Raw genomic sequence first — 13,883 nt, 5'->3', positions numbered from 1 at the left:
CATTAGCTTGGCCCAAAACCTTATATTTCTGTTAAGAAATCTACTTAATTGCAAATAACTTATTCAGAACTCAATAAGCTGCATTTTCTAATATTCAGAACCCATAACTAAAATTTTGGATCTTCCTCTGAACATATCAACCCTAATACAGCAAAAGCATATTTCTAGAGGCAGCTACCAGAACACTACTTAAACGACAAAACAAACTACAGGCAACTTCGAGCAGAAGTTTAATAAGTGGGGTTGGCCACGCGGATTTTCTCATGCCTAGCTATGTTCCTCTCTTTTAAAGATGAATTATGGAGTTTAATATTCAGGACTTCCAGTCATTTGTTAATTCTCCTTTTTAACAAGGAAAAGCTGTTGCTACAATATCCAACCTACATTGAAAAGTTGACATCAAGAACTTCAAGCAAGTTATCGCTTGCAAATTGCAATATTCCCTCTTCCAGAAGCATGTCTGCTTGTCAATTAAGTGACTCCTGCAAAAGCATTTGTTTCTAATTGCTCTAGCTCTACAATCAATAATGCCTGCTTTACTCAAAAAGAAAAGGGAAAAAAGGAGCTTTTACTACTGCATTGTTCAGTTTTAGCTATTTTTTCACTGAGAAGCTTAGCGTTCAAAAGCATTTTCTCAGCTTTCACATTTTGCTCTGAAATGAATCCACAAATAAGCCACTGTCTTGGTATTCTTCCACAGTAAATCAACATATAAGTGCTCTCGTGGCATCAACTTTTTTTTTTTAGATTATCCTCTTTTTGCGTTTCTCCATATTTGAAACTTAATAAAAGAAACTCACATGTATGGTTTTGTTGAATAGTGCTTTTAGTTACTGCAGTAATTTTCTTGTTAGAATAATAGGTAGATTAGTTATAGGGTGAGTCTACTTTATTTGAATTTAAAATTTTAGAAAGAGATTAGGTTGTTGAGTTTTATTAGGCTTTTTAAAATTGTTCTGCCGATTTTCTGCTATCAAGTTGGCTATTTAAAGCCCTCCTATGCTTAATAATTAATAAAATATAGAGAGACTTTTTCAATCGACACTTTCAAACCTTTTTGCGGCCCCATCTTTAGAAACCCAACAGTGGTATCAGAGCCTCATTGATTTTTAAACAATACCTTTTAACCCCGTGCCTATTTTCAACACAAAGGGCTATTTTCAATCAATATCAATTTTTTTTACTAATATCAGTTTTAATCTATTTTCAAACATGGCAAGCAGCAATCTCTCTGTCAATGCCCAACAAATCTTCACTAATGAAAACTATCAAATTTGATTAGTGAAGTTCAAGTGCTACTTTGAAACTTATGATTTATGGGATGTTGACATGTTGTGATAGGAAGAAAAATCCTTACAACAATTTTTTGCAAATCCTACAATTCTTCAAATTGAAAAACTTTCAAAAGAGCTTTTAAACAAAACAAGGTTATTGAGGGTTCTTTTTATGCACAAACCCAAAAAAAAAGAAAAAGAAAAAAGAAGAAGAAAATTCATGTCACAAAAGTGTGCAAATCCAGAGACGCTCAAAACAATCCTCAAGCACAAAAATAAAAGCAGAAATTGAGGAGGAGCAACTTTTTAAAATTGCAGCAACTGAAGCAAAGGAGTGTTGAATATTGCTTTTAGTTACTGCAGTAATTTTCTTGTTAGAATAATAGGTAGATTAGTTATAGAATGAGTCTACTTTATTTGAATTTAAAATTTTAAAAAGAGATTAGGTTGTTGAGTTTTATTAGGCTTCTTAAAATTGTTCAGCAGATTTTATGTTATCAAGTTGGCTATTTAAAGCCCTCCTATGCTTAATAAAATTATACAGAGACTTTTTCAATAACACTTTCAAACCTTTTTGCTGCCCCATCTTTTAAAAACCCAGCAGGTTTCTTCACCGGAATTTCAAACATTGCAGTGCTAAGGTTGCCGGCTTTATCAGGGAGGATAACTTTATTTCGGGCAGCATTACCAGTTTTTTTTTCCTTTCACTTTTTCCCTTTTATGGTTTCCAAGCTGAAAAAATAAACACGACCAACAACAACATACCCAATGTAATCCCAAAAGTGGGGTCTGGGAAGGGTAGGATGTACGCAGACCTTACCTCTACCTTGCTATTAATAAACAGGAAATGTACCCAGTCCGAAGTTAAACTTATGGCATATGCTTATCGCATATACGCTGATTCATCAGACTGAATGAGTCAGCTTCAAGAAGCTAAAGAAGGATATAATAGTAAGAATCAAGATATCAACCCCATCATGATCCATAATTACTAATATAACTCTTGCAAAGCTGCCTGATAGGATTCCCTCTCGTTCCTATCCAATCCCTCTCTTTCAGAAAAGCACAAACAAAACAAGCAAACAACAACAACTATGAATCAGTCCCAAACAAGTTGGGATTGACTATATGGATCCTCACTGCATCATTTAAGCACACACAGAAGAAGCCAAAATTATACAACAACAACATACCCTGTTGTTGTTGTTGTTGATCAGTTGGTGCCACGAAAAATGTGAAGCATATGATCCAGTTAATTCAAAAAAAAAAAAAAAAAAAGGAACAACTACGCGTGAGTCCCAAACAAGTTGGGGTCGGCTATATGAATCCCCACTTCTTTCACTCAAAGCTCATTTCATAACATCATCATACTAAATAATGCATAGTCAACTCATCAATTATTAGCAAGTCACGAGAAGCCATGATTCATAGCAAAACAACGAATCCTAAATTTGTATTAAGCCAGTCACCACATTCTGATTATTAACGATATAAGTTTCAACAAAGTTTTCATATAGAAAAAAGAAATGCCACTGTTTCATAGCATCTTCAGAAAGTACAAAAAGGAATCCAAAAGAACCAGAAAAATAAAAGGGAAGCAGTTAAATCTTGTACTTGGCTTTGGCTACCTCTGCTTCATTTGGGAAAAAACCCATGAGCCTGCCAGCAGAGTTCTGGTAAGCGTACATGAAACCACCCATTAGCCCAATCAAACCTCCGGTAACCATCGACGGCCCCCTAATCCCTGGCTTTATTCCTGCCCAAATTCCAAAACTTATCGGTAACATAGGGGATATTTAGCTTATGTGAAATAAATTAAAGTAAATATATAATTCTTAAGAAAAGATATACCATCGGATCTAATTGCATCTAACTTTTGATTGATCTTTGATTAACGTCAACGCTAACTTCTGAATTTTGCATAACTTTCAAACTAAAGCCATAGTTTTTTAGATTTTGGCTGTCTCCTTTATATTGTTTACTCAAATTCAAAGATAAACAGACTAAATTCTAAATCCAAGTCACTATATTATTTTTGGTGATAGAAGAACTATACACAACCTCGTTAACAATATAGTAGTTTAATTAGCAAAAGGAGGTATAATGATAAATAAATAGTGATAATCAAAATTAAGCTTACTTGATTCAAGGTAAGTTAACTTTGACCTCAATAGCAGAATTTTCCCAAACTAAATATTTTCTACGTGCATTTTAAATGCGACCAGGTAGCTAAAGGGGCTTACTTGAAATGCTAGTGTGAAGTTGTGTTGGGACGATCTGAGCATATTAATTATGCCTTGTTGATGATATATGTATGTTTTACATACTAGAAAAGCATAGTTTACCTCTGTATATATTGAAAGTTCATAGGCTTAATACATAGCTATCCCCTTAAACTTGCCACCATATTTCATTTAGATACTCAAACTAAGCCATGTTCAAATTGAACACCTTAACTCCTGATAAAGTGCTCCTCCAATTAAACATTTTCGGTTCAAATTTTCAAATCTTTTTGCGTATTTTTTCTTTCGTCTATTAGGTAGTTAAAGTTAACCACATAAAATTTTTCATTTCCTTTAATTATTCAATAAGCCGTAAAACCTCACGTGTTTTCTGCTTGAGGTTGATGCATATAATTAAAGGAGATAGATAGAGATATTTTACATGGTCAACTTACCTACCTAATAGACGAATGAAAGCACACGCAAAAGTTGTGTTATTTCATTTCAGCTAAGTATGTAGTAGAATAATTGATAGTAAGAAAGGAGATAAAAGTAGTTACCAGAGAGATAACCAACGGTAACGGAAATGCCGGTAATGGTGGTTAAACGGAGGTAATCGAGTGTGTTGAAATTGGCAACGGTTTTAGTAAACGGTGGGTTTCGATCTACAACCGGGTATTCGGGTTTTGCTGATGCTGTAATGTCTGTGTTCATCTTACTCTTTTCGGGTCACTCGCCGGTAACGGGTCACTAGGATGATTTTCGTCGATCGGGAAAAAGGGAAAAGCAAGTAAGTTCAGTTGATGTATATGTTTCGTCTTTGGTAATGGGCTGGCCCTTTTTGATCAATGAGGCCCATGATTCCATCTATCAGAGAACTCATGCACTCCAATAGCCCATTCATAAGGTAAAAATTTGGGAAAACAACACAAAATACATCTAAAATGTAAAATATTAACCGCCGGGCAATTCGCAAGTGGTCTTTAAATTTTGTCCATTATATTTGAAATCTTTAAATTTTGCCCTTCGGCTAAAATCCATGTGTTCCAGGTTCGAACCCCCACTCAGTCAAAAAATTTTAAAAAATTCGCAAGGCAGAGTTTAAATTTCGCTATGCCCCCACCGGCATACACTTGTTAAGGAATTACCAAAGTTATGTCGGACCTGGCATACTTATGCCTTATGGGCAGACTTGGCATAAGTATGCCGGGTCCGGCATAACTTTGGTAATTCCTTCACAAGTTTATGTCCGGTCCGACATACTTATGGGCAAACTTTTAGTTAAGCCTTAACTAAAAGTCATTTCCTAGTTATGCCCCATAAGGCATAACTTTTCCTTAAGACATAGACTTTGTCTTATAAGACAAATTTTTAGTTATGTCTTAAGGAAAAGTTCCACCTTATGGGGCTTACTTTTAGTTATGCCTTATGGGGCATACTTTTAGTTGTGCCTTAACTAAAAGTCTGCCCCATAAGGCATAACTAGGAAAAGACTTTTAGTTAAGGCTTAACTAAAAGTTTGCCCATTAAAAGATTGCTCATAAGTATGCCGGACCCGGCATAAACTTGTTAAGGATTTGCCAAAGTTATGCCGGACCCGGCATACTTATGCCCATTCTGCCCATAAGGCATGAGTATGTCGGGTCCGGTATAACTTTGGTAATTCCTTAATAAGTGTATGCCGGGTCAGGCATACACGCGACCCAAACCTTGCCTCGCAATTTTTTTTTTAATTTATGCTTGAGCGGGGGTTCGAACCTAGAACCTCATGATTTTTGCGTGAACGCTCAGGGTTGCAACACGAAGGGCAAAAATTAAAGACCAGCAATATGAGGGGCATAATTTAAAGACCACAAATATGAGGGGCAAAATTTAAAGACCACCCCAAAAGAAGGGCAATCCACGCAAAAAAATGTTAACCGCCCATACTAATTTCGCTTCTTACCCAACGGGCCTAAAACATTTACTTTGCGACTAATTGCTCAATATATTTATATATCATCATGGTATCATAGAGGACTAAGAGAAAGACTGAAGCAATCTTTCATGATACCATCACAATATATGTATATAAGATGATGATATCAGAGGTTCTTTTTTAGAAAAGTGTGTCTTTTGAATAAATGAACATGATACCATCTTAATATATTTATATACCATGTTGGTATCATAATTTTGGGGACATCTCGAGTAAATAGTTTTAGGGGCATGAAAGTAACAACATATGGACGGGTAATTATTTTATTTTCAGAGGACGACGACATTTTTTTCCAAAAAACTATGCCCGCTAGACATAAATTTGGTTTTGAAGAGTGAAATAAAGAGGACAAACCGTGCAATGTCTTCATCTATGATTATTGTACTCCGTCACTTGTCCACTTTTATCTTTGCACGTCCCTTAAGAATTAATAAACGAAGTATGTAGTTTGCTATAATATCCATATTAATTAGTGTATAGTTTTATTGGACTTGGAGAATGATTAGGAAATACGTAACTAATGTTAAGGGTAAAACAAGGAAAAAAAAGTTTGTATTTCCTTAATATGCTAAAGTAAACTAGTAAAAGTGAAAATTTATTTTTAATATAATAAATAAGTAAAAGTGAACGGAGGGAGTAATTGGTAGCGCATTCACAAGGTAAATGTTTCGCGGAAGGCCTCTTTGCACTCATTTTAATTTATAGTCGGGTTTTTCAAAATATTTAATTGGCAGTCATTGTACATGAACTTCAGTTGGTCCTAATCCGAATTCTATTGTACATTAAATATACAATAATGAAGTACTTATAATATTTGAATCGAAACCTATTAAACTATAAAAGTAACAACGCCATCAACTCGCGTATACAACAATTCATGGATGAAATAAAACATCATAAAAAATAACCATGAAAAAGTGTGTTTTAGATTTCGAATATAAGAAGTGAGTATAAATTAAGTGATTGTTATTGGATGAAAACATTAGCTATAATGAAAATTGATAGTTCAAACTTCATAAAAACTACTTTTAATTTCAAAAGTATATGTTTAAAATTTCAGACATACACGTTTCAAGTTTGATTTTGGTAAGCCAAACTTTATATGCGCATGTCAAAAGTTTGGCCGAATATTCGCTTGCACAAGCAATATGCTAAACTTCACATAAAATTTATAATTTCATACCCGAATTTTTGCAATTTCAATTTGAAACGACTAGACTTACAAAAATTTATGACCAACTCTACCATGGTTGTTGTGGACTGGTCCATAGTATTTAAGCATCTACTATGATCGAGAAGAGGTCATGGTCACCAAATTATTTCTCCGTTAATTACGGCGTAAAAGTAACAGCCATTTTCGATTCCTAAGGAGGTCACAAATCAATCAACCAAAATTAATTTTCTAGTAGGACCATTGATTGTAACATCTAATTACTTATGTCGAGCGGGTGATTAGATTAGATATCGAAGCTCAATATATGACCCCTTATATATATTAAAAAAGAGCCGGTTGGGCTCCTTTTTCGTCATCCAACCGGCTCCTTTTTCGTCGTCCTATATATGGGCCCCATATATATATTAAAAAACAACAACTAATATTAAAAAAAAAAAAAAATTGGGCTTCATATTAAACACCAACCAGTATTAAAAAAAAAAAAAAAAAAAAAAAATGGAACCCACCACATCCAAACTCACGGGAAAAAAAAAGTGGACCCCATATTAACAAAAATCAAGCAATATTAAAAAAAAAGTGAATCCCATATTAAAAAACAAACAATGTTAAAAAAAAAAAAAAGGTGCTTAGAAAATCAAACAATTAAATCAATAATGATAGATTCATTGTCACATGCGTATCAACCCATTAGTGGGAGCAAATGAAATTATTGTACAGCAACATACTTAAAATACTTATATATTAAAATAAGATAGAATTTAATTACTTTTTCATTTTTTTCTTACTCTAATAAATGTGAAAATAGATTAATGTCATAAAAGAAAAAATACTATTAAATGGAGATCAAATAATTAATAAGGTAAATTAGTGAAATTATAATTTTAACTGACGGTTCCTTAAAAAATCATGTAAAAAATAACATGACAAGTAAAATGAGTTAAACAAAAAATATTTATTAAAAATTAAAAAATAGAAGTTCTTTATGGACTCATATTAAACACCAACCAGTATTCAAAAAAACGAATAAAAAAAAAGTAGAACCCACCACATCCAAACTCACGGGGAAAAAAAGTGGACCCCATATTAACAAAATCAGGCAACATTAAAAAAAAAAGTGAATCCCATATTAAAAAAACAAACAATGTTAAAAAAAAAAAGGTCCTTAGAAAATCAAACAATTAAATCAATAATGATGGATTCATTGTCACATGCGTATCAACCCATTAGTGAGAGCAAATGAAATTATTGTACAACAACATACTTGAAATACTTATATAATAAAATAACATAGAATTTAGTTACTTTTTCATTTTTCCCTTACTCTAATAAATGTGAAAAGAGATTAATGTCATAAAAGAAAAAATAATATTAAATGGAGATCAAATAATTAATAACGTAAATTAATGAAATTATAATTCTAATTAACGTTTCCTTAAAAAAACGTGTAAAAAATAACATGACAGGTAAAATGAGTTAAACAAAAAATATTTACTGAAAATTATAAAATGGTAGTTCTTCATTTAAATAGAAAATCAAATTTCTACTTTGTTTCATTTTAAACATGTAAAATTAATATAATAATTTGAATTAGAATTATCCAAATCAAAATTTGATTAAAAAAAATTATATGTACTACTTTACTATTACTACTATATAAAAGATCCGATTTATAGAGGCAAGATCGTCGTCCGTGTTCGCTCCTACATTTTTATTTAAGGGCAAAAAAATCCTTTGTGGTCCCACCCACTTTTTTATTTAAGGGTAAAAAAATGACGTTTTATATTTTATATTACCAACTCTTCTAAAAGGTAGATAGAAATATTTTATTATATTTATATTTTTCTGCTATATAGAAGTATCGGTTTTACCCATGCTTCGTCGTCAGTCACTCTTAACAAAAAAAAAAGGTGGACCCCACCCCCTCCAAACTCATGAAAAAAAGGTGGACCCCACCCTCTCCAAACTCATGAAAAAAAAAAAGTGGATCCCATATTAAAAAAAAAAAAGGCAACATAAAAAATAAAAATAAAAACGTGCACCCCATATATTAAAAAATCAAACAATATTCATGTAATTTTCAAAGTATCCCCATCAAGTCAATAATAGTGGATTCATTGTCACATGCATATTAACCCATTAGTGAGACCAAATGAAATTATTGCAAGCAAAAAACATGGACCCCATATTATTACTTTTCTTCAAAATATTTAATTGTCGTATTGCTATTCCGCCATGTCATTTATTTGTTATGTTTACTAAAATAAATATACTTAAAATTTATATATTTAAAAAATAAGATACAATTTAATTACTTTTTTATTTTTATTCTGACTCTAATAAATGTGAAAAGAGATTAATATCAAATGAAGATCAAATAATGAATAAGGTAAATTAGTCAAATTCTAATTCTAATTCACGTTTCCTTAAAAAACCATGCAAAAGACAACATGACAAGTAAAATGAGCTAAACCGAGAATATTTACCAAAAATTAAAAAATAGCATTTTTTCGTTTAAATAGAAAATAAATTTCTACTTTGTTTCGTTTTAAACATGTAAAATTAATTTAATAATTTGAATTAGAATTATCCAAATCAAAATTTGATAAAAAATAATAAGTATTTTACACCTTTAAATTAATCGAATCAAAATTGAAAGTATTAACTGATGCTTAAATATTGCTATTATTTTATCTCAAAGAGAGGAAAATAATTTTCTTTTAAACGATTCTTCTCTTTTAAAAAGTATTAATAAATTTCCGTAGCAAACATGAATATAATAAAGTTTTAGATACGGAGCACAAATTACAATGTTATATTAATCGTATTTTGAACGCAGTGTGTGTGTGTATATATATATATATATTATCACTATCTAAACAGAACTACATATATATAGATACACTATAATCCGAAGTATTGGGCCCGTGCGCAGCACGGGCATAGGCCATCTAGTATCAATATATTCTAACAAATTGTAAATAACATGTTTTGTTTAACAAGTTACTAACTCGTCGTTGTAAAAAGTAATACTGTTTTAATGATAATTTATAATCATCTTTTAAATGATCTAATAGTGTGAAAGAAATTTCACACATTGTAGTAGTAAGCTCGCTCTTAACTAAATGAGGTTGGTGGCAACTGGAAATGTATAAGAATCTCAAAAAGTACTATAATGTAATTAAAATACTCGACATTAAGTAAAAAACTTAAGATTAACTGATTAAGGGAATACTCCCTCCAGGTAAATAAGAGTGTTCACTTTTTTTTGTTGGTTAAAAATAATTATCCACTTATCAAATCAAGAAATAATTAATCTTATTCTTTCAAAATTATCCGTATTTAATGTTAAGTGATCAAATCACAATACATATTTAATTAAGGATAATTTAGTTAAATTATTTATTTTTACTTAAGAATTAATATTTTTTAAACGATATGCAAATGACTAAATGAACACTTTTTTTAATAAACATCGTGCAGGCTTGGCATGGATGTTAGTACTTTTAAATCGGTGTTTCTTGTAATCAGTATCCTCTCTCTCCGTCTCCACAAACCAATCAAACACGGCAACCTCAATTTTACTTCATGCTAATGACCAACGTAACCTCACCTACCTAACCAAAAAAAAAAACATTTATAAGCATATGCCTGTCTGGCTATGAGAATTTTTAACTTTATTTGAAAATTAGTGTTTGGACATAAAAAATTTAAATATAACTTGAAGCTGTATTTGAAATTTGAAAAATAACTAAAATTTTATTTTCACCTTTTTACTTTCAATACTCCTATATTCAAACAACCTAGTAAAAGTTATAACGAAACACAACTCCAACTTCAGCTCTAATTTCAAAATTCCGAGAGAAGTGGAAAATATTTAATTTTCATGGCCAAACGCCTACTAATTTTTACACAAAACCAATGAAGATAGTACGTTATATGTCTTTGACATACACTATCAGTTAACCATGACTATAACTTGTATGTTTTATTACCGCAACTTATGCCGTAATTATGATATATATTCGATGTCATGAGTTTGTTTTTCCCTCTAACAACCCGAGGCGGAACTAAGAGATGCAAGAGATTCATTCGAAGTCCTTCACTGTAAGATTACCTTGTATATACAAACTAGTCATTTTTTTTTGCGCGGATTGCCCTTCTTTTGGGTGATCTTTAAATTTTGCCCCTCATATTTGTGGTCTTTAAATTATGCCCCTCATATTGCTGGTCTTTAATTTTTACCCTTCGCATTGCAACTCTAAGCTTTCACGCAGAAACCATGAGGTTCTGAGTTCGAACCCCCGCTCAAGCATAAATTAAAAAAAAAATTGCAAGACAAGGTTTGGGTCGCGTGTATGCCGGACCCGGCATATACTTGTTAAGGAATTACCAAATTTATGCCGGACCCGGCATACTCATGCCTTTATGGGCAGACTTGGCATTAGTATGCCGGGTCCGGCATAACTTTGGTAATTCCTTCACAAGTTTATGCCGGTGGGGGCATACTTTTAATGGGCAAACTTTTATGCCGGACCCGGCATAAACTTGTGAAGGAATTACCAAAGTTATGCCGGGTCCGGCATAAGTTTGGTAATTCCTTAATAAGTTTATGCTGGTGGGGGCATATTTTTAATAGGCAAACTTTTATGCCAGGACCCGGCATAAACTTGTGAAGGAATTACCAAAGTTATGTCGGACCCGGCATACTTATGCCAAGTCTGCCCATAAGTAATAAGTATGCCGGGTCCGGCATAACTTTGTTAATTCCTTCACAAGTGTATGCCGGTGGGGGTATAGCGAAATTTAAACTCTGCCTTCGATTTTTTTTTAAAATTTTGACTGTGTGGGGGTTCGAACCTGGAACCCATGGGGTTTAGCCGAAGGGCAAAATTTAAAGATTTCAAATATGAGGGACAAAATTTAAAGACCACTCCAAAAGAAGGGCAATTCTGCGAATTGCTCCAAACTAGTTGTCGGAGGCCCGTGCTAAGCCCGGGCCCAAACTCAAGATATAATAATAATATATAATTTCTTATCAATAAATATAATTTGTACCACATTTGTCTGCGAAATAATTAATTTAATGTAATTACAGTTAATCCTATCTTATTGATAAGTTTTTATAATTATTAAAGTTTTTTCGTCATATAATTGAATAATTTTTAAAGAAAAAGTTATTTATGAGAAAGCAAGTTTGGTAGGAAAATTAGCAAATATCAAAGGGATGCAAATGATTCAATATTCTATAAACATGATAAAGTATGTTTATTACAATTTGGCAAGATTATAAACTGAAAAATATTTTTGTATTTTTATAATTTTGTGAGATTGAGATTTTTAATTATAGATAGAAATAGATTTCTTTGGGTATTTATTTTGTGTGTTGAGGCTTTATGCTAGTTAAATGGGGGCGTTAACTTTATTTTTAGACGAAATTCAAGAAATAACCAAAATAATTTGGTGAACCTCAAGAATAATCGCATATTGACTAATGATGCTACCTTCATTTTCAACAATATACAAGACCATTGACTAATTTTACTTCACAGATTTGTAAGCACATGTGATTTCACTAAAGAAGCAAAATTTTAGAGGTTTAAAATAAATAGAGAGAAAAATAGGGAGAGAAAAATATGACATGAGATGCATGTTTAAATGTAAAATAAGACATAATAAATGCTTCAATTGAAAATAAAATTGGGTTCCAAAGTTACCTCAATTTTACCGGTCTAAGGAAAAATTAATAATGTAAAAGGTACTTAATGTCTTAATCTGATTTAAATTACATGGTGTTTTTAACTTGGACACACCCTTAAATAAATTACTCACCCCAAAAAGTAAAAAGTTTTTTTCTCTAAATTATCTATAATTAAATACTATCAATCTAATATGATTTCTTGATTATGTAAAAATTATATAAATAAGGGTAAATCTTGAAAAAAAAAATCTTGCTTGATTATATAAAAGAATATTTATTTCAAACTAAATATAAAAACTAAAACCATCATATATTATGGATCAAATGATTAATCTAATAAGCGGCAAGAAGAGATTTTTTTAAAAAGTTACACAACGCAACCAATTATAAAACCAGTATGGTGAGCACTATTATGTATAAATATTTTCCTTGTCGTAAGATCTTTAAATTTTACTCGAGTGGATAGAGTTTATAAGAAATACAACTTATTTTACAAGGTAAATCTCATAGTTATTTCTTTGAATAAATGAGTTTGGATTTATGAATTTCTTTTAAAAAGTGAACTTAAGATGTAAAGTTCATCAGCCTAATAGAGATAAAGAAAATTTAATGACAAAGTAAACAAAGCATAAAATTATTTATAAAAGTTAATATATTTATTATATATATAATTATAAAAATTATGCATATTGTGTTTACCGGGTTGACTTGATTTTTTCTTCGGTTTGTTTTTCATAAAACGAAATCAAACCAAATATTATCGATTTTTTAAAATTTAAAATCAAATCAAAACCCAAACAACTATCTATTTATTTAATCGATTTGATTCAATTTACGATTTGAATCGATTTTTAACCAAACCGTGAACACCCCTATCGACTTATAGTTTATCCCTCATTTTTAACCTCCAAATATCACGTGCAATTTCCTTCTTGGAAGAAGCTTTAGGTTTTTTATTAAGCCGTTTATTGTAGAACTTTGCTTCATATGTTGAAAAAAAAAATCCCTTAAAGCTATTAAAGTTTTACTAATATTACTTTTATAAAAACATAAACAAAGAAGAAAAGACCATGAAATGAAACCGATTAAAACAAAGAGATGGCAGACAATGGTTTGGCCGTCCACGTAGTTTATGTTTGGACTATATCGTGTTAAGCAACTATTTGCGTCTAATTTTTTAAAGTTACAAAGGACACCAATTATATATAAAAACCCATGAGGAAGTATCAGAAATGAATTAGGACAAAAATGAAAAAATGCAAGGAAATGTGAGCAGCCACGTGTAACACCCTTATTCGATGCTATGAGGATGTGAGGACGACAAAAACCTCACATCCTCACTTATATATAATAGTAATTTAAAAATATATAGAATTCCCTTGGCTATTTGTATCTTCTGTTATATTTTAAATCCCCATGATAGAAATCCTAGTTCCACCACTACTAACACCCATGCTGGCCTAAAATAATATGCACTCTATAACCATTTAACTTCTCAGATGAAGCAATTTATCCAACACAAAAAACAGAGACAAAC

General features: G+C 31.4%; 1 protein-coding gene across 1 annotated transcript; it reads right to left on the bottom strand.

Annotated features, from left to right (window-relative positions):
* Positions 1-2,698: 2,698 nt before the first annotated feature.
* Positions 2,699-4,327, bottom strand: LOC132617910 (NADH-ubiquinone oxidoreductase 20.9 kDa subunit-like). The gene is made up of 2 exons (XM_060332976.1): positions 4,057-4,327; positions 2,699-3,030 (listed from the first exon to the last, which is right to left on the bottom strand). The coding sequence occupies exons 1-2, from the start codon at positions 4,208-4,210 to the stop codon at positions 2,876-2,878; spliced, it is 309 nt and encodes a 102-aa protein (XP_060188959.1). The 5' UTR covers positions 4,211-4,327; the 3' UTR covers positions 2,699-2,875.
* Positions 4,328-13,883: the final 9,556 nt, after the last annotated feature.

Source organism: Lycium barbarum, chromosome 11 (assembly GCF_019175385.1).
Source record: "Lycium barbarum isolate Lr01 chromosome 11, ASM1917538v2, whole genome shotgun sequence".
Classification (NCBI taxonomy): domain Eukaryota; kingdom Viridiplantae; phylum Streptophyta; class Magnoliopsida; order Solanales; family Solanaceae; genus Lycium; species Lycium barbarum.
The sequence above is the reverse complement of the archived record's forward strand: the minus strand, read 5'-3'. Positions and strand labels throughout refer to the sequence as shown.